The sequence below is a fragment of the Diplotaxodon limnothrissa genome, linkage group LG12, assembly GCF_057381915.1.
Source record: "Diplotaxodon limnothrissa isolate DT_005_m linkage group LG12, D_limnothrissa_male_GT1.1, whole genome shotgun sequence".
Taxonomy (NCBI): Eukaryota; Metazoa; Chordata; class Actinopteri; order Cichliformes; family Cichlidae; genus Diplotaxodon; species Diplotaxodon limnothrissa.
Genome location: NC_140607.1, coordinates 12,352,041 through 12,374,583, shown reverse-complemented (window position 1 = coordinate 12,374,583; position 22,543 = coordinate 12,352,041). Strand labels below are relative to the sequence as shown.

Below are 22,543 nucleotides of genomic sequence, written 5' to 3'. Positions count from 1 at the left end.
CCTTTGGATTAAACTTGATATGTTTTTAACTGAAAAGGCTTTTAAAAAAAAAAAAAAAAAAAAAAAAAACAACGAAAGAAAGAAAGAAAAGACAGAGAACTCAGTCCAGGTGTGTGATATCCAAAGTGCGTCTTCAGCTCTTCTCTGTCTCCTGGGTCTCTTTCCACACATGCAAAAGAAAAATCCAACAGCCCAGGAAGGAAGTCAGAAGGTCAAATCAGTCCTCGCTGCAGATGTTTCAGAGATGCTGAGTCCTTGCAGGATGGGATGACCATGACTTTTAAGGGTAGCCCAGGAGTGGGTGGGGCCAGGGAGGCCATCCTTTTGAAGTGGCACAATGATGGGTTGGAGTCCAACTGTGATTGGAGAGTGCTGGAAATCAAAGAGACTTAACAGAGGCTTGATACCATCCCCACAGGAAGGTGGGGGGGGGGGGGGGGGGGGGGGGGGGGGGGGGGGGGGGGAAAGAAATGCATCTTTATTAACTGCTAAGAGACTTTAAAAACAAATAGAGATGGACTTCCGTGCTGCAGAACACATAACTCAGTCCAGCAAAACCTGTGTAAATATTTCCCTCACACACACACACACACACACACACACACACACACACACACACACACACAGAGTCTGCTCATGAAAATGCCATTTAGTGTGTTTGTGGTTAGAAAAAAGTCATTATAATTCATTTGGCACAACTGAGAGAAACACAGCTGAAGGTCTGTGTAAACGGGTTAATGCACTGTGGTCTGTGTGTGCATACAGGTAGGGTCTATTTTTTTTTTTTTTTACATTTTTCAGAAAATCAGCAGTGTTTTCAATAGCTTAGTTAAAGTACACAGGCTTTTCTCATAAATACATTGCATAAATCTGACATATTGGTCTGGAAATGCACACATACACACACATATATGTATTTTCATATTCTATATATAATACATTTTTTCATCATCTCCTTTACACTTTCCATCAAAGGCACCCACAGCAGTGGGTGGGAAACTCTATGTAAACCCATAATGACGATGACAACATGCACTCTTTCTGCAGGTAACTTTCACCTGAGGGCTTTGTGTGAAGCCTGCCAGGTAGTGAAGACTGCATGGAAAGAAGGGGGGGGGGGGTATGTGTATTCAGGTGTCTAGACAACCCCTGATAGATAATCTCATTAAACTGGTTCCCCTTGAAATGAGCACGTTTCTGCAGCATGGAGAAAGCCCAGGCAATTAACAGCCAGTTAGCACCAAAGGCCCAAGTCAGCCTTGAATGGGACAGGAGGGGTCAGAGAATAAAGACCTGGCACAACAATCCAGCCATCCTCCAGCCCTCCACACACGGGACAAAATCCACAGCTGCGTCTTTGCTCGCAGGCCCGTCTCCTCCTGCATCATGCCACTCGCTGCAGGCAAAAGAATTTATTAGAAAACTGCAAGTATTTGCATAGAAGGGAAAGAGAGAGAAAACCACAGTTTCCCTTCTTGCCTCCACCAACACACACACTCACAAATTTGAATTAAGTGAGTTTCACATCTCATTGAACCTCTTTTTCTTTTTCCTAGCACAGACACATCACTTCCAGTCAGGTTTCTAATTGTAATCCCATGTATGTGTGCTGCATACAATGCCTTCTGTAGGCCCAAACCCTTTTACTCCCACACACCAAGGAGTCTTTTGTTCACGTGTGACTGTATGGATAACAGCTCCGGGCACAAAACTGCGTGTGATATACGAGCGGCTTTTACAGGTGAGGAGCGAAACACAGAGGTGGGTTTATGAGACAGCAGAATTGGCAGTTGGGTGTGCATAAAGAGGCGCGAGAAATAAAGTCTCCCCTGTGAAAGTATTGAGCAGCCTGTTTAAGACTTTTGTGGAGGGTCGATGTAGAGTAAAGAAAAAAAAGGAGGAGGGGTGACATTCAGCTTTTAATGATACACTTAAGAGATCGTGGTCTGATAATTTACCTATGTTAAATGCCCTGATGCAGGGCTCTCCACTCTCTCTGTGGAATTGGCCCTCCCCCCCCCCCCCCCCCACCTTATGTGAAACGCAAATACACTGATGCTCTCCACACTTCTTCTCTGGTCATGTTTCAGGGGACCAGAGAAGGGGTCACGCAACTTTTTTTGCTGTTTGTCAGCAACGCGAAGGGCTGAATTCTCTTTAGATCACTTCAGCTTTAGCAGAGGAGAGCATGTCAGCTTCAGAGCGGAGGTGTACATTTCAGCAGCGGCAGTGTCAATCCCATTACGCAGTGGTTCTGAAGGCGACAGGTGTGACTGCTAAAGGCCTCAGTGCGGGGCCAGGCGACAAAAAGTCAGGGTGTACAGAGCCATGACAGAGAGCTTATGTAAGAGCAAGCCCAGGGGAGATTTAGGCTGGATGACAAATTAGGGAGCCTGTCTGGAGAAGACTGATAGAGGCTGCCAAAGCCCAAATATACTCCATGAATAACGCTTTTTTACTAAAGAATGTTCGAGGGTGACAGAAAGGGTCTCGCGCTGCAAAAAAAGACTTATCAGAGATACGCTGTGTCGCAGTGACTCCTACTCCCAGATCACCTTCAGCAGAGCTCTTCTACCTACCAGGTGTCAGTCTTTGGCCATTTGCTTTAACTGCACAGATCTCCCTGTGCTCAGCATTTAACAGCTGCCAATATACAGCCAGGGCCGAGGGATCAGACGGCTCTCTGGCAGCCCAATAAAACGCCCCCTTGAGTGCAATGACGAGAAATCTCACACCTTTTGCTCACATTAGCCATGCAGCGTAGTCCTTTTGATGCTAAATCAGCCACATTGAGTGGTTTGTAGAGACAGCAGCCGGCAACTAACACGACGAATGAGAGGAACGATCAATTTACTTTAGATCGTTGGAGGTGCTGTGTTATGATTGGTCACTTTAAGAAAAAAGTTGAGGAAAAATGGGAGAGAGGATCCTTCCATGCCCCCTCTGACATCCCTGTCCTAAATGCAGAGTGGCCGTGATCTCATCTACACAAACTTGGGGCTGGGGGACCTCACATTTGGTCCACCACATAAGAAAACAAATCTCACATCTAGCTTGCCTGGCAAAGAGGGCAAATGACAACTTCACAGCACTTCATAAGAAACTCCTGGAAGTTGCTAATGAAGACTAATGGCTTCCCTTGTGTCAGAGATTTCACACCACTGTGCACAAGCCCTTTGACCGCAGTCAGTGTGGTCAGATGGCTGCAGGAGTTCAGAGGCTGTGCAGCTCCACCACCAGCAGGAGGACTCAAAGAGGAGAAATCCATCTTCACCAGAGCTGAGTCTTAGGAGGTGCACAGTGCCCCAGTTGTGAATCTCCTTAAGGCAGATGTGTGACATTGCACAAGATGAAAAGAACACAATTTCAGCTGTCCTGAAATGAGTTTTGGGAGTTTTTGGTTTTAAGTTATTTGATCACAACAGAAAATAAAATGCAGACAACGGGAAATAGTGGGAAATCCAAGTCACCATGTGTGCCCCCCAAAGGTTTGTGCTTTCTTTAAGTGTGGGACATTTATACTGTCCAATGAGAGTTGTTTGTAAGGTGTCTTAACACTTCTATGGTGCTTTCCTCTGACTAAACAGAGAGTTGACTCAACATTAGAGCAACAGCCTCAAACTGCACTCATAGTTGTCAGATTGCTTAAACGTGACTTTGTTACAATACAGTTTGCTAAATGTGTTACTTTGTCTGACATGAATAATAAATGCTTATGTAATCTATTGTAAATGTATTATTAAAAGGACACTCATATGCCATTTCATTAGGTACAGCAGCTTGCTCGCACCAATATCTAATCAGCTACTCACATAGCAGCAAGTGAATGTGGTCAAGATGACCCGCTGAAGCTCAAACTGAGCATCAGAATGAGGATGAAAGGTGATTTAAGTGACTTTGAATGTGGCATAGTTGTTGTTGTTGCCAGAAAATCTGCTGGGATTTTAACACCCAACCATCTGTAGAGTTTACAGAGAATCGTCAGTTTTTAGGGACAAAGATGCCTTGATGATGTCAGAGGTCTGAGGAGAATGCTTTGAGCAGTGAGGCAACAGCAACTCAAATAACCACTTGTTACATTTGAAGGTAGAAGAGCATCTCTGAATGCATGTTAAACCTTGAAGCAGATGTGCTACAGCAGCACAGGAGTGCAACAGGTGCCACTCCTGTCAGCTTAGAACAGAAAACTGAGGCTACAGTTCGCTGGGGCTCACTGAAACCGGGCAACAGTAGGCTGGAAAAACGCTGCCTGCTCTTACGAGTCTTAATATCTGCTGCAGCTTCAGTGCGCAGGGTCAAAATGTGGTGTAAACAACATGAAAGCATGGATCCATCCTGCCTTGTGTCAGTGACTCAGGCTGCTGCTGGTGGCGTGATGATGTGGAGGAAATTTTGTTAGCACAGTTTTGAGCCCTTAGTACCAACTGACATGCCGCTGAAACCCCACATCCTATTGCTGCTGACCATATCCATCCCTTTATGACCACAGTGCACCCATCGTCTAAGAGGATAGCACACCATGTCACAAAGCTCGGATCATCTCGAGCTGGTTTCTTGAACATGACAATGAGTTGTCGTGTACTCCAATGGTCTCCACAGACACTAAATATTAACTCGACAGAAAACATCTGGGATGTTAATATGAACCAAACTCTGAGGAAGGATTCCAGCATCTTGTTGAATCTGTGCCATGAAGGTCCAAACCAGTACTAGCAAGGTGTAGGTAACATAGTGGACAATGAGTGTTTATACTTGGAAATAAAACTAACGTACAGTTTCAAAAAATGTTGGGGTGCTGTGTAAAATGCAAAAGGCATATGATAAAAAAAGAAATAAAACTGTTTATATTATAAAGAAAACACATCAAGAGTTAACACTGAGAAATCACCTGAAAAAGCATCTCAGAATGAATAAGGTTAATTAGTAACATGATTGGGTATAAAAAGAACATAAGACAGGCCGAGTCTTTCAGAGGTAAACGTGGGGAGTTCACTGCTCAGAGTTCATGTGGGTAAAACTTGAACGTAAGCAGCAGGTTTGAGAAGGCATTAATATTTACAAGACTAGGAGTGACACATTCTATTATGCAGACTGCTTTCAGGGAAATCATCGTTTATTTCAGCAAGCCAACGCCAAAGCACAGTCTGCACATGTCACAGCAGCATGCTTGAGTGCTAAACTGGGCTGTCTGCAGACTAGACCAGTCAGCCAGTGAAAACATTTGGTGCCTTAAGAAATTAAAGATAGAACAAAGGACGCTCTGAAGCCTGAAACATTATGATGCAAAAGTTGGAAAATATGTCAGCAGTGTTAAAAGAACAAAAGAACAGGTGATGCAACAGAGCGGTCAACATGCTACCGTCTCCCCCAGGGTGCTGGCAAATTACAAAAAAAATTAATTTTAAAAATTAATTCCATTCAGCTTTTATTTACATTTTACACAGCATCCCAACATTTCTGACGTCACAACTTTTTCAGCAATCAAGTGAAGTCAAGCAACAGCATGTAAGTACTTACACTGTATGATGAGAATCTCCATCCGCACCATATCAGTCTGCATCCACGACTCTTGTAAGTTACAGCTGGTTTCCCCAAACAAACCATCTAATTTGATGCACACATTGCACCTGATAACAAACAGCACACACAGTGCAGATCGTGTGTTTCTCAAATATATTTTTGGTTTGACATCTATAATGCATTCAGTCCAGACACAGAGAACAGTTCCACTTCAGCAGCCTGCACCAGAGGGGAGCTGGGCGAAGCTCGAGCTCAAGCCTTTGACCCGCTCGCCCTCTTTAGCCGCGTTACATTCCCAGAAGCTCGGCAGAACAATAGAAAAACTATCTTACACCAAAAAATAATCGTGAAATAAAATACAAAACGTTTCTTCTTTTATCAAGGGTGATAGTTTACAATTATTCACTTGTACGCTTTCTTTGAAAAATTATGTTTTAGACAACTTTCAAGAAACATAATCAGTAAATAACTTTCTTTAACATCTTGTATAGAAAACAAAACAATCTTTAAAAAACATTCTGTTGTCTTCCTCTGAGTTAAGCTAGATTGTGACAAATTTACCAAAATGGTTTCAATGGAAAGGCATCGGGATTAGAGAGTCCTCCTCGGGACGCGCCAAAGATCGGGAAAGATCACGAAAAGTGCTTCTCGAGCTTAAGAGTTGACCGCTGAAAGCCAAAACATGTCAGAAAGATACTTGGATTTTGATACGTACCAAAAAAAAAAAAAAAAAAGCTAATTTCCAATAACCCCTTCCCATATGAATACAGATCAATGCTGGTGACATGGAGGTCCATCCTGGTAAGAACTGTTCCTCTTAGCTACAAATGCACATGAAAGGAAAGAAAGAAAAAAATAGTACAAGGAATACAGTGAGTACAAAAATAGCGCAAAGTTAAGTGCAAACTGAAAAACATCCCGAATGTTAAGTGTAAACATTTTCAACCTGCTACATGTCATGAGGCCGCGTGGCTCGTTGTCTCCACGGGCGAACATCAAACGCAGCCGATTGTTCTTGTGTCCTTTGAAATATTTCGTGTAGCAATGCATTGTGTCCTGGAGATGAACATCTCATGCCCAAGTAAACTATCAGAGTGGAGGACAGCAGGTGCATGCTGCTGAGCGCCCATCCAGACCGAGGCGCCTCAGTTCGATGGGCTCGTGAGACAACTGGAAAGCTGCAGCTTGGCGATATAGTTAGCACACAACATACGAGAAGATGCATAAACACGGGACTGGCTTGCTTTAAAGGCTGATTTTTTTTTTCCTTTTTCCCCAAGTTGTCACAGGAGAGCTCAAAAAGCTAAAGAGTGATATGCATAAATGGCACATTACAGACATGCTGTGAGACGAAAGCCATCATTGTCTGTCATATACATCATCACCAGAGCAACACTGCGACATGACAGCCGATGAGAATACTGCAGTGGGAGTGCGGGGTTTTTTGTTTTTGTTTTGCAATGCACGTGAGGGGACAAGAGCATCAACACAGACAGCTGCAGAGGTATGAACATCCTGTTTTTTTTGTTGTTGCTTTTAAGAATTGGGGGAAGTGGAGTTTGGCAAAGTCAGGCCTGGATGTGTCATGAGTTCAGAGGCCTTCCGAGGCTCAGATGTCCATGTAGTCGTCCTCCTCGTCCGACTCGCTCTCCAGAGACGACTCCTGGCTGGATGTCTCCTGCACCTCCAGTGCCGGCTGGGTCAGAGTGTCCTTTTTGACTGTGGCTGCGGACTGGGACGACAGGATGACGTTCTGTACAGGAGCAGACAGCAGGGGTCACTGTTGAGTGCTGGGACAACAGAGAGCCGTATGCGTGGTAATTGAGAGTGCTTACCTTAAGTCTCTGTTTGGTTTCCTCTGAGATGCTGCCTTTGGGGGAGAGAAGCGTGGGGGTCGGAGGCGTTACTGTGATTTCTGGCGGGAACTTGGTAACGGTGGAAGGGATGAAAAGCTTTGGCATGTTGGGCGGGACTCGGGAGCGGATTCGGCTGGGGTCTGGAAGCTTCGACTGGTCATTGCTGGCATACTGCTGCTGGTCTGAGAGAAAGAGCGTGGAGGAAAAAGAAAGAAGGCATGCACAGTCACTAACGGTGCTGTTATGTGCATTATCTGTTGAATCCAATCTACGCATGTTTTTGTAAGACACTTTGATTCTTAGGTAATGACCTGGGCAAGGTTGTATTGTGCTACATGTGGCAGTTTCCCCCTGAAACCAGCCTGCTGCTGATTCCTGCCCCTGCTGGGACACAGTGGCGAGTTTCATCTGCTGGCAAAGGTGCGACTCCTGCTGTCGGTACAAAAGTCCCTCTGCAGGCTCCTCCCGCTCCTCTGCGAGCAACAAATAACATGTTAGGGATCGATTCGACCCAACAAAAAACTTTGCAAGTGCGCAAAAACTGTGCTTTCAATTTACAAAACAAAACAAATAAATCAGTGTATAAAAAGAATAAATATTGCAGCAAATTGTAAAATGTCAGCTTTTATAGCAAATCATTTGGACACTGACAAGAAACATTTCTTTTCAGAATGGTTTCCAGTGCTTTTGATTTAAAGTTGCGTTGCGTACCATTTCACTTCCTCTCTGCTTTCCTTCTTTAGCACGACTAGAGGCTGCGCGCGCACACACACACACGCGCACACACACACACACACACACACACGCACGCACACGCAGAGAAATGTGTTTTTGACTAGGGGTCCCATGAAAGTCATCAGGAACACTCACAAGCGACTGATTGTTTACAGGTCGCCGATGAATGAGGGGATTATTTCGTAATAAATCTCCTTATATTTGGCATTTATTAGCAGACAATTGACAGTAACAAGTTTCCCTTTGATTGGGACCTCACAGCCTCATTCATTAGACAAGCATTTGTAATGAATGCAGGAACACTGCTGCTAACACTAACTGCAAAAATTCCCCCTGCAGCTCAGACACGGACACAAATATGAAAACAAAAATTATCTAATACGTTTTCAGTCTTCACCCATAATGTTGCCTAGGAAACCGTTACATAACACACATCAGTGCAGTGCTGCTTCATACCGACCAGTGTGTGTTTGCATGCACATGCAAACACACTTTTGCATGTGTTTTCAGACTTCAAAGGTCATGCAAGTTTAGGAAATGGACATGAAGCTATACAACTTCATAATATATTTCATATTATATTTTATTTTATTTATATTTGTCTCTGTATTTATATATGTGTGTGTGTGTGTGTGTGTGTGTGTGTGTGTGTGTGTGTGTGTGTGTGTGTGTATATATATATATATATATATATATATATATATATATAAAAAAAAACACCCAGCACGCCCCTGCGGGCGGTTTATCCTTCAAGCTCGGGTCCTCTACCAGAGGCCTGGGAGCTTGAGGGTCCTGCGCAGTATCTTAGCTGTTCCCAGGACTGCGCTCTTCTGGACAGAGATCTCCGATGTTGTTCCCGGGATCTGCTGGAGCCACTCGCCTAGCTTGGGAGTCACCGCACCTAGTGCTCCGATTACCACGGGGACCACCGTTACCTTCACCCTCCACATCCTCTCGAGCTCTTCTCTGAGCCCTTGGTATTTCTCCAGCTTCTCGTGTTCCTTCTTCCTGATATTGCTGTCATTCGGAACCGCTACATCGATCACTACGGCCGTCTGCTTCTGTTTGTCTACCACCACTATGTCCGGTTGGTTAGCCACCACCATTTTGTCCGTCTGTATCTGGAAGTCCCACAGGATCTTAGCTCGGTCATTCTCCACCACCCTTGGGGGCATCTCCCATTTTGACCTCGGGACTTCCAGGTTATACTCGGCACAGATGTTCCTGTACACTATGCCGGCCACTTGGTTATGGCGTTCCATGTATGCCTTGCCTGCTAGCATCTTGCACCCTGCTGTTATGTGCTGGATTGTCTCTGGGGCATCTTTACACAGCCTGCACCTGGGGTCTTGCCTGGTGTGATAGACCCCAGCCTCTATGGATCTTGTACTCAGAGCTTGTTCTTGTGCTGCCATGATTAGTGCCTCTGTGCTGTCTTTCAGTCCAGCTTTGTCCAGCCACTGGTAGGATTTCTGGATATCAGCCACCTCCTCTATCTGCCGGTGGTACATACCGTGCAGGGGCCTGTCCTTCCATGATGGTTCCTCGTCTCCCTCCTCTTTCTTGGGTTTCTGCTGCCTGAAGTATTCACTGAGCACTCGGTCAGTTGGGGCCATCTTCCCAATGTATTCTTGGATGTTCCTTGTCTCATCCTGGACTGTGGTGCTGACACTCACCAGTCCCCGGCCCCCTTCCTTCCGCTTAGCGTACAGCCTCAGGGTGCTGGACTTGGGGTGAAACCCTCCATGCATGGTAAGGAGCTTTCTTGTCTTTATGTCAGTGGCTTCTATTTCCTCCTTTGGCCAGCCTATTACCCCAGCAGGGTACCTGATCACGGGCAGGGCGTACGTGTTGATGGCCCGGATCTTGTTCTTACCATTCAGCTGACTCCTCAGGACTTGCCTGACCCTCTGCAGGTACTTGGTGGTTGCAGCCTTTCTAGCGGCCTCTTCATGGTTCCCATTTGCCTGCGGGATCCCCAGGTACTTGTAACTGTCCTCTATGTCTGCAATGTTGCCTTCTGGTAGTTCAATCCCCTCAGTTCTGACTACCTTCCCTCTCTTTGATACCATCCGACTACACTTCTCCAGTCCGAACGACATTCCAATGTCATTGCTGTATAGCCTGGTAGTGTGGATCAGTGAATCGATGTCTCGTTCACTCTTGGCATACAGCTTGATGTCATCCATGTACAGGAGGTGGCTGACAACTGCTCCGTTCCGTAGTCGGTATCCGTAGCCAGTCTTGTTAATGATCTCACTGAGGGGGTTCAGGCCTATGCAGAACAGCAGTGGGGACAGAGCATCTCCTTGGTAGATCCCGCACTTGATGGTGACTTGTGCTATGGGCTTGGAGTTGGCCTCTAGTGTTGTACGCCACATCCCCATTGAGTTCCTGATGAAGGCTCTTAGGGTCCCATTGATCTTGTACAATTCTAGGCATTCCAGTATCCAGCTGTGGGGCATTGAGTCATAGGCCTTCTTGTAATCAATCCAGGCAGTGCACAGGTTTGTCAGTCTGGTCTTGCAGTCTCGGCTGATTGTTCTGTCTACCAGTAGCTGGTGTTTTGCGCCTCTGGTATTCTTGCCAATTCCTTTCTGTGTCCCGCTCATGTATTGACCCATGTGCCTGTTCATCTTAGCCGATATGATGCCTGACAGGAGCTTCCATGTAGTACTGAGGCAGGTTATTGGTCGGTAGTTGGAGGGGACCGGTCCCTTCTTGGGGTCCTTGGGGATCAGGACCGTCCGGCCTTCAGTTAGCCATTCCGGGTGTCTCTCGTTAACTAGCAGCTGGTTCATTTGTGCTGCCAGACGCTCGTGGAGTGCAGTCAGCTTCTTCAGCCAGTAGGCGTGAACCATGTCGGGCCCTGGTGCTGTCCAACTCTTCATACTGGAGACCCTTTCTTGGATATCTGCCACTGTGATGGTTACTATATATATATAGTCATTCTCCACCACCCCAAGGGTGGTGGAGAATGACCGAGCTAAGATCCTGTGGGACTTCCAGATACAGACGGACAAAATGGTGGTGGCTAACCAACCGGACATAGTGGTGGTAGATAAACAGAAGAAGACGGCCGTAGTGATCGATGTAGCGGTTCCGAATGACAGCAATATCAGGAAGAAGGAACACGAGAAGCTGGAGAAATACCAAGGGCTCAGAGAAGAGCTCGAGAGGATGTGGAGGGTGAAGGTAACGGTGGTCCCCGTGGTAATCGGAGCACTAGGTGCGGTGACTCCCAAGCTAGGCGAGTGGCTCCAGCAGATCCCGGGAACAACATCGGAGATCTCTGTCCAGAAGAGCGCAGTCCTGGGAACAGCTAAGATACTGCGCAGGACCCTCAAGCTCCCAGGCCTCTGGTAGAGGACCCGAGCTTGAAGGATAAACCGCCCGCAGGGGCGTGCTGGGTGTTTATATATAAAACAATTCTGTAACTGTAACTTCGGTCGTTGCTGTGCTTTTTGGAAGTCGAATTTCCCAGAGGAACCCACCCGAGGGATTAATAAAGTTCTATCTTATCTTATCTTATCTTAATATGCAGCTCCTGGTTACGCTCTCGCTAAATGAATGATGAATGCAATTCAATAAGTAATAATAATAATCACCAGTGTGTCACGGCAAGAGATATTTGTACTTCAAGGACAATTTCTAATTCTCTGTGGGGAAGAACAGGAAGAGACCTCCTGTAGAAGCAGGTTCAGGGAGGGGCAGCTGTCTGCTGCAAATGGTTGGACAATGATGGGAAGCAATGTTCATCAAAATGCCAGGCATGACAGAGAGACGAGACACACAAAGAACCCTGATCTGAAATCTGTGATGGTGGTAGAAGTGTAATACCCGGTATTCTGAGACTTAATGCAGCTTTATTAGTCAAACATAAAAAACCCTAAAAAACTACTAAACTGCAAGTTGCCTTTGTCTTTTTATATTTCCGTTATTGCGTTCATGGTTAAGAAAATATAACTCCTACTGTGAGTTGGTTTGGCCACATGTGTTTTCTTCTCTGTACACAGACACACATGAAAGATTCACTGGTTCTAAGCTGCCTGCAGGTGTGAATGTGAGTGTGAATAATGGTCTTTCCTGTGACTGACTGGCAGCCTCCTTCACTACCGCCTGGTTAACAGCTAATGAATGATCAAATGTTTCATTCATGTCTGTCAATGCAACTTAAACATCCCTATGTGTATTCATTTTCTATGTATCCATGTATCCATGTCTGTTATTCTACCTGTGTAGTAACCCTGAGGGAGCTTGCCCCTTGAAAATAAAAGGTTCGTTTAAACTACCTTTCTGTGTCTTAAGAGTAGAAACAGGTAAGAAAGGCAAAAGAAAACAAAAAAAACCCAAAACTTCGTCAACAACATCATGACCGTCGTCAAATGTCGTCAAATGATTATTCTAACTAACTGATGCTAAATCTACTGACCACAAAGAAAAGGTTCACACACTGAATTTGCATACTACAGATTCAAGCTCTCAGCCTTTAGAAATGTCAGTTCTACTCATCCTAAAAACCTAAAGAGGAAAGAATGACATGTTTTGATAGCAAACACGAGATAAGCTGAATATTCATTATGAGATCTGCGGTGATTAAGCCAAAGCCTTCGAGGAGCTCACGTAGGCACACAGAGTCACAATCTGGAGGATGTGAATTTCTCAAACTCTTGTTGGTGGACTGACAAAACCCAAAAGGCAAAACATAACCAGGCCAGAGCTTGCTGTTATGTAACTGAGCTGCTGAAACCCACAGGCGCCCTCTGCTGGTCACATGGACACTGTAGTATCATTAGAAACTGGAGCTCCACTTAAAGCAGCAGAATTTAATGGAAAAACTGCATTGATTTTTGTCTGCAGAATCAGAGGACGTCGCAACATTTGATGTGTGTGGGAGGAGGCCGCTGTACCTGTCTGTGGCAGGAAGGCCATGGCTGCAGAAGAGTGGCTGGCTCCTCTCCTGTGCTGTGGCTGATCGTGGAAGCTTGAGGTCTGAGGTCTGGGCAGCTTGCTCAGGGGCTCGTACACCACCTTGGCTTGGCTGTCCTGGGTGGACAGCGGGTGGCAGGTGGAGTGGCTGACCAGGACGGGCGTCGGTAGGGAGGCGGGGAAGAAGAGGTCTCGTTGCTCCTTTGTGTACTTAGGTGTGGTCGGGGCATCGCTCGAAGCCTGCTGAAGACAGAAAAAAAAAAAAAAAAAAAAAGACAAAGCAGCATTCATGAGGAGGTGTGACTGACCTTGGCTAACCACCCCCTGCACCGGCAGACTTCTGAGTACTGTACATCCTCTCCCCTTGAGACAGAACTGCTGCGAGACTCAGAGAAGCAGAGTCGATATTTCTGCACTTTTCAAACACACATCAGCCGTGCTAGTTTTGCCTCTTTCACACAACAAGTAATGAATCCTTTACAGAGTTTCGATGCCGCTCCTCGGGGTTTCACGGGCTGGCAGCACTTGCCCGCTGGACTGTGTGTTGGGTTATGGTGAGCTCAGATCTGAGCCACTTTGGTGGATGTCCTTTTGAGGACCACTTATAAACACAAGAGCTGCACAAACAACCTATGACAACAGCCGCCCTGCTCCCACAGCCGCTGTCATGGCAACACAGAGGAGCACAGTTAAAAGGAATGAATACACCTTCTCCTCTAGTTTTTATATCTAAATGGATAAAAAGTTGGATGAAAAACAGCTTTTCTAAGCACATGACACACAAGATGCTCGGTCTATTGTGCAAACCGAGCCAAAATGTGAGACATTCAGGAATGAATTCATTTCATATTGACTAGAAGGCTACACCGACATGTACAGCATTAATTATGCAGGGATGGAAAAGAGGCAAATATGACTTCATACTTGCAAAAGAATCTGTCAAAGCTAAACTGCATCTGCTACAGCTCTGTTAAGACATCTAGGGTAATAGTATATATTCTGTCATGACAAGTGGCCTTTGACAGATATAGTACGTTAGCTCAAGAAAATTTGGCAATAACAGAGCTCTCGTCCCAGTTCTCCCTGGGTGTCTGCAGGGAGATGAAGTCAAATTGTGCTCGGCTTCACAGCTGCGTGCAGTGAAGCTTCCCATGGGATTCACACAGCAGAGAACAGGCAAAATTAAACAAGCAGAGTAGCCTTCCCAAAGCTTGGAGAGCAAAAGATCCTCCAGCCCAACGCAGAGCAGCACAGTAGCTTAAAGCAAGCAGCAGCTCCGTAGCCGGCTTTGATGATTCATATCTCATGAATTAAACATCCCCAATAGAGACACCAACAAGTCAGCTGGACTGTGCGCTTAGAAAAACATTAGATTGCAGCACGTAGCATGAAGCCAGTATTCAGGGTTGAGCGTTCCCGTGTGGTCGAGGTCCAACAATGAACCGAAAGACTGTTCTCTGTCATCACAGATCGGGCTGTCGATCAGATTAGAGCCGCGGCAGATCTTTCCAACACAGAGGAAACAAACTTTTTCCATTAAACTGCCCTCCAAAAATGAAGCAATACTGGCATTTCACTGTGAAGCAAACAAAACGTATTTACTGAAGTAAACCCATAATGTTCCAGCTCAAATACAGGAGTGTTTTTAATAAAATACCTCCACCAATTCAGTGTTATCCTTATTTAACTTATCCTGGGCTTTTGTATAGCCCCTCAGTTCACATTCACCAGTTGACAGCAAATTGTATGGACTCCTCCAGTGAAAACAAGACAGAGGACAACACAGCTGATTTTCCAGCTCAGCACTCAAAGGACTCCCTCTCCCTCCCCCTCTATTTGTGGGGGCTTGAAGGAAATGTGTGAATCTGCAAGCGACAGGGAAAAAAAAATATTCCTCAAGCTACGATCTACATTACCCACCACATACAAATGTAAGCAAATGCAAACCATGACAGGTATTGGTGCCACAATAATTACACATTAACAGCAGTTAGATAAGACTACAGAATGAGCTTTGATGTAGAAAAGCACCCTCCGTTTGTCACATCCTGGGCATGCAAGGACACTCACCAGTGCATACAGGCCACCTATCAGAGTAATCCACTGATTTTCCTGGCTCACAATGGGCCTTTGGGCAGATGACTATGCACATAGTAAAGGCAATACGTCTGTATTAGCTTATATGGGAAAAAATCTGAGAAGGTGGTTAAAAAAATAAATTACAATGCTGGTGATTTTCCTTTGGCTCTGGCAGTCAGGCGGCATGACTGTGTCTTGTTAAGAATCCATGTATGAGCTGTTAAGTATTAGTCATCCAATATAAATGATCATGATGAAATAAAGTGGTCAAATTTAAATTCTTTTTGAGTGTGGATGCATCTGGGTTTAGGCTTCTGCAACCGTAATAATGGCATTATTTAGACATCATTTCAATTTTCTCACATTTAAATTATTCTAAACTGAAATAACATAAGTCAGCATACAGTCCCCGAAGTGAGCTAAAGGCTCTTTACAGCGTTTTTTCTACTCCTGGCTCTGTGTGATGTCAGCGAAATTGAATTTCTGTGGCATGCTGTTTATGAAGTGCAGCAAATCAGAAATAAAAATGTCTTAAAGGGACATTGGTCTTAAAGGGAGAGGATCCCTAGTTAAAGACAGATGGTGAACTGAGGTGGCTGCACAAAGGCCCAGTATAAGTTAAATAAGGAATTCACTTCTTTATGCACATTATAATTAGCCTCTTTAAGGTAAAAAGAAGATAAACAAAATAATGTGAAATTAAATACATGTAGATAAAAACAAAAATATAATTTACTGCTACTAATTAACAACTGTAGTTTTTACACATGGCGTCTTCCAGCTCTCTGCAATCATCTATGAGTCAAGCGTCGCGTGGAAAGTAGACAAACGAATAAAAAGACCAAGATGAACAAAAGGAATCATGCAGAAAATAAGATGGTGCGATCGCTGAACTGGGGAAAAAAAACCCACAGATTTATTTTGCTTACAACTGTGGTACACATGAGCCTGAAGTTCAGGGAACATCACCGTGACAACAGGATGTGGGCAGAGAGACCCTTGATGACTGTGTGGGCAGGAGGAGGGATGAGAGGGGGGGGGGGGGGGGGGGAAGAGAGACACTGAACCAGAGTGAGGCAGAGCAAGTAATGATTCGATGAGGAATCCGTGTACTGGAGACAAAACTGAGATAACGTGCTTAGGCACTAGCTGATTGTCTGCGATTACACAAATACTAAGTATTTACTCATTTCTTTCACTTTATCTTAAAAAATGAAAGACATCATATGCATATTGCCTGTGCAAATAAACAACCTGAATATCAGTGTCACGCTGAAAATGATGACAAGTTTGGCAGCGACTGAGTGAGGCTGAAGGGACAACAGGGAGCATTCACACCACGCTTTGGGCTATATTTAGCACTGGCAGGCAGGAGCAGGTTAGACTTGAAGTCTGGGAATTACCAAGTTAGTCATCACTTTAGCACATTTTACTACAGATGCTGCACACTTAACCCCACACATAACACAGAACATATATTATAACAAGTGCTATTATGAGCTAAATCAGCAGACATGTAACACTAGAATTAAACTTCCTGGATTCGCCAGATGGGTGAGCTAGACGATTGTAGTTTATAAGACATTTCTGGTGTCCTGTTAATTTGTTTTGAAAGAAAACCTTAAAATTTGTGTTTTGCTATGCAACGCACATCCCAGGATCTTTCTTTTTTTTTTGCATCATCTTTTATAATGAAGGAATAGACCCATAGTTAAGCACGTGCTACAGGGAGCTACACCACAAGGATGAGGGAAAATGTGAAGGTGTGGGTGTAGCAGAAAGGTGGCAGATGAACATGCTGAGTTACAAAGGTTTACCTGTCTTTGGGCAGAAGTGGCCAACTGTATCTGACAGAACTTCACAGCCTGGTCCAGAGCCACATCCTCATCAACCTGAGACAGGAGAAAAGGCAGAATAAGGATTTTCGAGCAGAGGAACGCAGTGTATCTACAGATAATCAGATTCCACGATGTCAACTTGTTCACATACGTTTCCGTGCAGTATAAATACAGAAGCAATGATTATAGCACCACAAATTCATCAGATTTCTGAAGTGACCTGTCCTGAGAAACATACAGTGTTAATTAATCCTCATACACCAACGCCAAACCGACAACAACTTAATCTGATTCTGAGCCAGCACGATTTTTTCTCTCCTCAGCTTTCGCATCTGATCATTAGCACAAGTAAAGAAAGGCGTAGTTCAGCTGGTGGATGTGTGGGAGTTGGCAAGCTTAGCTAGAGAACAACACCGCACACTCGAAGCTGGAGTAGGCAGCCAGGTTTTGGCATCTTCGGGGACACAAATTGGATAATAACCTTTCAGCATATTGTAACTCAAGTACTCTGAGAAAGATCTAGAATCTACCACTGATTGTTTTCAGGTTTTAGAAAATTAAACCCCGATTGGAGAATTTAGGCAATCACAGGTCTTTGTTGTCCAAATGTTTTCCAGTTTATAGGCATGTGTTAAAGGTCCTCCGTGACTGCGAGACATAGTTGTCTGTATGAGTTAAGCATACAACTTCCACCCAGAGGAGTGGGCGTAAGGCCTGTGAGAGGACAAATATTTAGGGGGACTTTATTTTTCCTCTATCGAATTTTTGTCTGTGGCAGCTTTAACAGCTGCGTGAGCATGTTTACAGCGACGTTCGCTGTCTGCAGCAATTCAGGGACCCCCAAAGGGAGGGAATTTACAGCATCCTCAATCGAGTTTTCAAACTGCTTATTGTAGAAACAGATTGAGTCAAGCTTCAACATGTCACAGAGGACAGCCCTCTGCTTTCATCTGTAGCTCTCTGCAAACTCTTTACTTGTTGAACTTCCTCCCCACAAACACACAAGGATGCATGTGTGTGCATGCTTATTTGCCAGTTAGAACTTCTCAAAAATCCCTTGCAAACTCCCCCCCCCAATAAAAAAACCACAAAAAAGCCCAAAAAATATCTGACAGGTATGGAGGACCAACGCCACTTTCTAGAGAACTGTAATGGCATCATTAACAGACAGTGTTTGTAAACAATTGAGCATTTGAACAAATTCTGAACCAACGCAATGTTCACATGATGATGCGCATTTGAGGATCTTTTTTGAGGTAGTAATGAGCAACCAGTATTCTCGTCAAGCTGAAATACTTTGATGGCAGGAAATGCTCAATCTACATACACACTTAGTGGGTTTTTGTTTTAACACCTCAGCAGAGAGGTTAGAGACTGAAAAATGTCTTGAGTGTGATATGCAGCACTGCTGACATAAACAAAAATGAAAAAAAAAATCAAAAGGTACAGATTTAAAATATAACCATGTGCAGGTGTGTTTTGGAGGGGAAAAAAGAAAAGAGAAAACAAAGCATTTGCAGTTTGTGCAAGTAGGTACACAACCACAAGATGGCTTTGGAAAATGTCCAGGCTTATTAATTGCGTGATTTGGTGACAGGAAACATGTTGCGCCTGGCTCTGGCTTTTAGGTACGGCTCTGAGAAAATTATTCTCTAAGCTGTTTCTTAAAAAGCACAGGAAAAAGAATCTTGCTGCAAAGCTAAGCGCCCAGAAAAACCAAGCAAACGATGCAGACAGTAAACCACTCCATTCAATTTTTTATCTCATTCTTGCTGTATTTTCAAAGTTTATATTTTTCCAATGGAAACCACATGGCTATTCTATTTTAACTATCTTAACATAATTCATTAAAAGAAGCTTTCTGTTTCTAGAAATATCCTACAAAGTTTCCATTTCTGTGTATGCACTTTGTCACGGCACACTTTGCATCAGTTGTGCTGGCAGTGTAAAAACAATCTTTCATTATCAATTATACTTTGATGGCAAAAACTAGCCGGGGCTGACATGAGAAAACAATTTGCTTTTCAGTGCAGAACCTGATATCAATATATATCAATGTGAAAAGTTAAGAGGCCAATCACAGGAATTCATAAAGTGAAATGTAGTGATAAATTTCACTGTATCTTTAAATCAGCAGTGACTGAGCCAAAGTGGTTTTTGCATGCTTTAGAGGTGGATATATATATCATGAGAGAGAGAGAGAGACAAGCGAAAGAGAGAAAATATGGCTATTCCTATTTAAAAATACCAAACTACATTTAGAGTCAGCAATCTATTTTAGAAATAACAGCAAAAGGACGGGACACACCGAGGTTGAATTTGGGTTACTCAGAGTAAAAACAACCGCACCTTGAGCTGTATTTGCTGCAGAGCTCGAAAACTCAAAGTGGGAAAGTCCCTGATTGTCAATAGGAGTACTGTTACTAATTCAGTTAGAAAAGGGGTTTCCCGAGTCCAAATTATTTTAGGAGGATTCTCATTAAGAATGTATGACTTTGCAAAATATCATTTAAAAAAAATGCAGTGCGGTTATTGCAACAATAATGTTACCTATATGTGCACAGTGAAGACATGTGGTGTGGCACATCTGCAAGAGGTTTACCTGTTTTATGAGCATATAAGTCTCTGACATTATCTTTTCAATGCGCCCCAGGTCGTAGGTCATGACTTTCTGGCCTTGTTGCCACACTCTGTAGGCATCAAGCAGGAGGGTTTTTCCAGACTCTACATCCTCTAGAAGTTTCCTCTTCCTGTTTGGCTTTCGTAGTAACCCCTGATCAGTCCCACTCGCTGCCACGGTGATTTTGGGTGCTGAGGCTTGAAGCTGCTGCTGTCTGGAACTGATACTTAGCTCCTCCAGGGAAAGTTCTGGTGTCCGGCTGATGTCAGTGACTTTCTGCTGAGGCTCAGTGCCACTCACTGAGGTCTCAGCCTGTGTTTGGGTGCCCTGAGAATCTGTGGCATTAGAGGGTTTCCTCCAGTGGCAGATGTCCAGGTCCATGGGTTCTGCAGGCCCTGCTTTATGCCCCTCATTCCCAGGAGTCTCTGCCTTCCCAGGGTAGCCCTCCTGAACCTTACTCCCTTTATCTATTGACGGTAGTGGTGATGGGGTGAGTTGCGCCTGGGAGGCTTCTCTTGGACCTGGATCAGTAGCACAGGCGCCCTCTGTGAGTCCAGGCTTCTTAGGCACGGTGTGTTTGCTGTCATCTGAACTGGGCTTGTTGGATGTGTCTGTTGTGGTCATCTCCCCCATGGAGGGCGCAGGCGCTTTCTGAAGCTGCTCAGACACCTGAAAAAGAACAGAACCTGTCAAAACATGAAGTGGGTGCATGCCAGATGTGTAAAACACTGAGTGGCTCTCGGCCGTGCATGTGCACAGTGGGCTGTAGTAGTCTTACCCCAGTGAGACTGTTCAGATTGTCCTCCAGGACTTTTACAGTTAGGAAAAATGCTCTCTTGGCCAAAACCTGGCGATCAACATCCCGTAAATACTTCCTTCAGAAAGAAGGAATAGAGATGTCATGGAACGAATAAAAGACGTATGACAGAATTAACATCATCACACAGAACGTGGTGCTTACTTTCCCTGGTCAGGGGTTCTCTGCAGCATAAAAGAGACTTTCAGCAGAGTATCGTGATCCTTGAGCTGAGACAGCACCTCCAGCAAGAGGACAATGGATCGGTTCATATGAGATGCAAAACTACCCGGGCGATCAATCTCATCTACTGGAATACGCCAGATGCCCTGGACAAGACAAGGAGAAAACAAAGGAAAATGCACAGTTAGGTTTGACTATTTTACTCATCATTGTTGCTAGCAGTTGGAGTAGGAACAGTCAAAAGAGACAGTGCAGTTACCCAAGAGTATTTCAAACTTCCCAGTGAAGCCAAATGATCTCCAGCAGCTCAAACAAAAGTTACCGCTCAATATTCCAAAAGTCCAATTTGTAAAATTCTGAAAGTTTGTGTTTTTATAAATGCTCTCTGCTGCTATTCTAAGTTCTCAGAGGCATGTGGAGGGCATGACACAACGGAAACAATTAACGGGGACATGTGGAAAAGCTGAAAGGAAAGAAGGTAGTGGGGAAAGCAAGAAAAATTAATGTGACTGAAACACATGGCTTTCAAAGAAGAAAGCCCTAATGAGGGGATGGAAAGGCTGCAGGAGAGATCTAGCGGTCTAGCTTGCCATGTAGGAGATATTAAGAGAAAGGGGGGCTTTCTCTCTGGGTGCACATGATGGGCAGTCTCATTAGTGCTCAGTTCTGTCCAAGCAATGAAACAGACCAACAGACTAGCTGCCAACAAACAACGTCCTCTTCCCCCCCCTTCTTTTTTGTTTTTTTAAATGGAGCACTCCACCTTTTCAGTGAGCACATGTCCACTCAGCAGGTAAACTGAGGAGAGGATCTGCACTCTGAAGCTACTGATGCGAGTGCAGATGGTGGCCTAGGCAGCACACAGGCTTCAGTCGCAAAGCACATGGCACATAGTACAGTTACAGACTCTGTGTGTGTGTGTGTGTGTGTGTGTGTGTGTGTGTGTGTGTGTGTGTGAGAGAGAGAGTGAGAGAGACAAATAAAGATGACCATATCAGGATGGAACAAAAACAAATGAGATGGCTCTATCAGCTGCTGGAGGCATGGGGAGCATGGCGCTCCTCCTAACAGACCGCTCCAGATTGTCAGATGACATTTTCAAATCCACCGGAGAGGAACAAAGCAGGAGAGATAAACCTATCAAAACAAAATCCATGCTTGAAGATGCACCTAGAGCCTTTTAACCTAGAAAATTAAATGAAATGCAAATGAATCCCAGAAAACCTGATACATGTTGTTTTTAAGCATTCCTAATTTCTGTTAGTATTTTTGTTGTACATAGGAATCTTTTTGTACTGTTTTTTAAGCAACTTTTGTGATGATAATTAAAAAAAAACCCAAAAAAACAGAGGTCAGGAAAGAAATCCCACGAACATTGCTCAAATGTCTGCACAAAGACAAGAAGATTTATTTATGATGTCATGCGACGCAATCAGGCCAGGCTTGGGAAGGTTTTTAACCTTTCAATAAGCCTCCAACATTTCATGGAGAAGAGTTGTTCTTTACAGTAGCATCCAACCTCAGCAAATCTGTTTAGGGAAGCAGAGCCATGGGTTTACACAGATTATGAAGCAGCACAGCATCTAAAGCAGATTTGTAAGACTTTAACTGCAATAATTTTAAGCATCTTTTTTCCCCCTTTTTGCTGCAGAAAATATGAACACTGCTTGATATCTGGAGCTTAAGCCCAGACGTGGCCAGTAGATCACGTAAGAATCAGGCAAGGGGTAAGACGCACAGCAGACAAACTCATACTTTAGATGTGTTTTTCCAATTAAATAATAAGCTGGTTAAAAGGGAAAAGCAGAAAAAAGGCAAAAAAACAGCTATTGGACTTTACAGTTATACTGAACTGGGGAATTCTTTGTTTGCAAGCCAAATTAAAAAAAACTGGCTGTCTTATCTACTTTATCTTCTCATGTGTAAACATGCCATGGACAAGGAAAGGCATGAAAAAAGAAAGTAAAAAGGCAGGAAAGTTGCACAA

At 44.3% G+C, this 22,543-nt stretch overlaps 1 protein-coding gene across 1 annotated transcript in view; it reads right to left on the bottom strand.

Annotated features, from left to right (window-relative positions):
- Positions 1-5,584: 5,584 nt before the first annotated feature.
- The window catches only part of cabin1 (calcineurin binding protein 1), a 41,871-nt gene continuing 24,912 nt past the window's right edge, over positions 5,585-22,543 (bottom strand). Inside the window, exons 31-38 of the mRNA XM_085367129.1 lie at positions 20,539-20,702; positions 20,356-20,452; positions 19,560-20,246; positions 16,937-17,011; positions 13,022-13,283; positions 7,688-7,849; positions 7,356-7,558; positions 5,585-7,273 (exon numbers count right to left, since the gene is read on the bottom strand). Of these exons, the coding sequence (XP_085223255.1) occupies positions 7,130-7,273; positions 7,356-7,558; positions 7,688-7,849; positions 13,022-13,283; positions 16,937-17,011; positions 19,560-20,246; positions 20,356-20,452; positions 20,539-20,702 (1,794 nt within the window). The 3' untranslated portion in view covers positions 5,585-7,129. The remainder of the gene's footprint in view (positions 7,274-7,355; positions 7,559-7,687; positions 7,850-13,021; positions 13,284-16,936; positions 17,012-19,559; positions 20,247-20,355; positions 20,453-20,538; positions 20,703-22,543) is intronic.